Raw genomic sequence first — 2,267 nt, 5'->3', positions numbered from 1 at the left:
TTACGCCATTCTCCTGCCTCAGCCTCCCAAGTAGCTGGGACTACAGGCGCCCGCCACCTCACCCGGCTACTTTTTTGTATTTTTTAGTAGAGATGGGGTTTCACCATATTAGCCAGGATGGTCTCAATCTCTTGAACTCGTGATCCGCCCATCTCGGCCTCCCAAAGTGCTGGGATTACAGGCTTGAGCCACCGCGCCCGGCCGGGCCTTCATCTTTTATCTATCAAAGCATAAGGTTATCCATGTATAAGGCTGGCTGCAAACTCCTTCACAAATAAAACTATATCCCATAAGTGCACATAACAGACCCCTTTTCCACTTCTATTGTTTGTAGAGGCATAAGAAAAAAAAAAAATCAAAGATGAGAGTTTTATGATAGTAGAAGTCTTAAGCTGTGAACTTGCAAAAAGCTGTTCATATCAAGCATGCCATTTTCTTCCTGGGAGAAATTTCCCAGGGTAGCTTTACCTCAAAAGTTCCAATGCATGCACAGTTCCAAAAGTGTGGAGGGACCCTTCTCAGTTGCGAGACCATGAACCCAAAGCCCAAGGTCCTGAAGTTTTGTTGTAGTGTGGATGACAAGGACAGTCTTCTCCATGTTTCCAGAAAATTCAAATCATACAAAGCTTTCTTTACCTGGTTAAAATACACTGTAGCATAATGATCTACTGTTATAACATCAGCCCCTTGCATAGGAAAGGTTTTATACAACCAGAATGACAAATTGGAATTCAAATAACAATTAAATAAAATCCTTTACAAAATGTTTAAATGGCCCACCAGGTTACCAAATGTACATGAAGCTTTAATTGTCTTCCCAGGAATATGGGACTAAACATTGGTTATAAACTATTTTAAACAATTTTAGTATCAGCTGGTTTAATATGAAAATCTGAGGAAGTATTTTCTTGGTATTTAATTAAATTTTTTTTTTTTTTTTTTTACTTGGGTTAGTAGCTTTACACAAGGAAACTTCATTCAAAGCAATGAAAAACAACAACCAGGCCTGATACTGACTACTAAAAATTGTTTTAAAATCAGAAGGAAAAATAATATGGATTTCAGGCGTTCCCAAGTTATAAATGGGTTTTCTGCATGTTTGAAACCAAAAACAAACTTTCCTATAGAAATAACAGTAAATCTAGCAAAGAAATAACACACCCCAAGCATGTCATAGCCTGTCTTAAATAAGAGGAAAACATGAGAGCACTAGTAAGAGGCAAGTAAACGGTGCTTTGCTTTACAATTGAGGGAAGCTCGCAGGCTGTGTTCTTGGCTGCCCCACGCAGGCAGCGGAAGGCAGGCCAGGGAGGAAAGAGCCCGGCCTCCCGGGTCCCTGCAACTACAACTCCCAGGATGCCGCGGCGCAGGCTCCCGGCCGGTGCAGGCTGGGCTCAGCGCTGCTGGACCCGCGCTGAGGGGACTCTGGCCTCGCTGCACTCATGGCTTCTCCTAGCAAGGCAGTGATTGTTCCCGGGAACGGAGGCGGGGATGTGACCACCCACGGCTGGTATGGCTGGGTGAAAAAGGAGCTGGAGAAGGTAAGCGCCCTATGCCTTGCTGCTCGGTGAAGTCAGCCTGCAGGGAGGGACGGCGGGAGGGGACTGAGAGCTGAAGTTTGAACATGCGTCTAATCCCCTCCAGGAAAGCCCTGTGTGTTTTCCTTCCTCTGCCCCGCTGCCTTCTCTTAAACTCTAGAGCTAGTGGTCGAATTTTGGTTGGTAAAACTGCCTGGAAGACGTCTCTGAGGGCTCAGCCGTTAGAGTTGAAGGAACCCCCCTTTGAACTACCCAGGCTGAGCCCCCGAGCCCCGCCCCCCGTATCTGCTGCTGGTTCAGATTTGGGACTTCCCAGATAATTTTACATCTTCACTGCTCCTCGCTTCAGCTTAAAAAAAATTAAATATACTATACTTAATATATACAAAGGATATACGTAACATGCGTCTACATTATGAGGCATAATGTAATGAATTAGTAAACTAAAATCTGGGACATTGCCTATACATCGTCTTCCAAACGACCCATATGCCTACCCATCTCAGTCCCGTGCCATCCTGAAGTTTTTTTATCTGCTTCTCTTTTTAAAATTAAAGTACTTTTCAACCTATGAATATACCCTTTAAACAGTAGAGCGTTCAATTTGGCTTCTTGGTGAGCTTTAAAAAATGGCATCTTACGCCTGTAATGCCAGCATTTTGGGAGGCCAAGACGGGTGGATCACGAGGTCAGGAGATCGAGACCATCCTGGCTAACATGGTGAAACCC

The 2,267-nt window shown here is 44.4% G+C and overlaps 1 protein-coding gene across 1 annotated transcript in view; it reads left to right on the top strand.

Annotated features, from left to right (window-relative positions):
- Positions 1-1,362: 1,362 nt before the first annotated feature.
- The window catches only part of RBBP9 (retinoblastoma binding protein 9), a 21,284-nt gene continuing 20,379 nt past the window's right edge, over positions 1,363-2,267 (top strand). The window contains exon 1 of the mRNA XM_011962941.1: positions 1,363-1,541. Coding sequence (XP_011818331.1) covers positions 1,443-1,541 — 99 coding nt within the window. The 5' untranslated portion in view covers positions 1,363-1,442. The remainder of the gene's footprint in view (positions 1,542-2,267) is intronic.

The sequence above is a fragment of the Colobus angolensis genome, unplaced genomic scaffold, assembly GCF_000951035.1.
Source record: "Colobus angolensis palliatus isolate OR3802 unplaced genomic scaffold, Cang.pa_1.0 Scaffold117, whole genome shotgun sequence".
NCBI classification, from domain to species: Eukaryota; Metazoa; Chordata; class Mammalia; order Primates; family Cercopithecidae; genus Colobus; species Colobus angolensis.
Note: the sequence above shows the minus strand (reverse complement) of the source record. Positions and strands in the feature narration are given on the sequence as shown.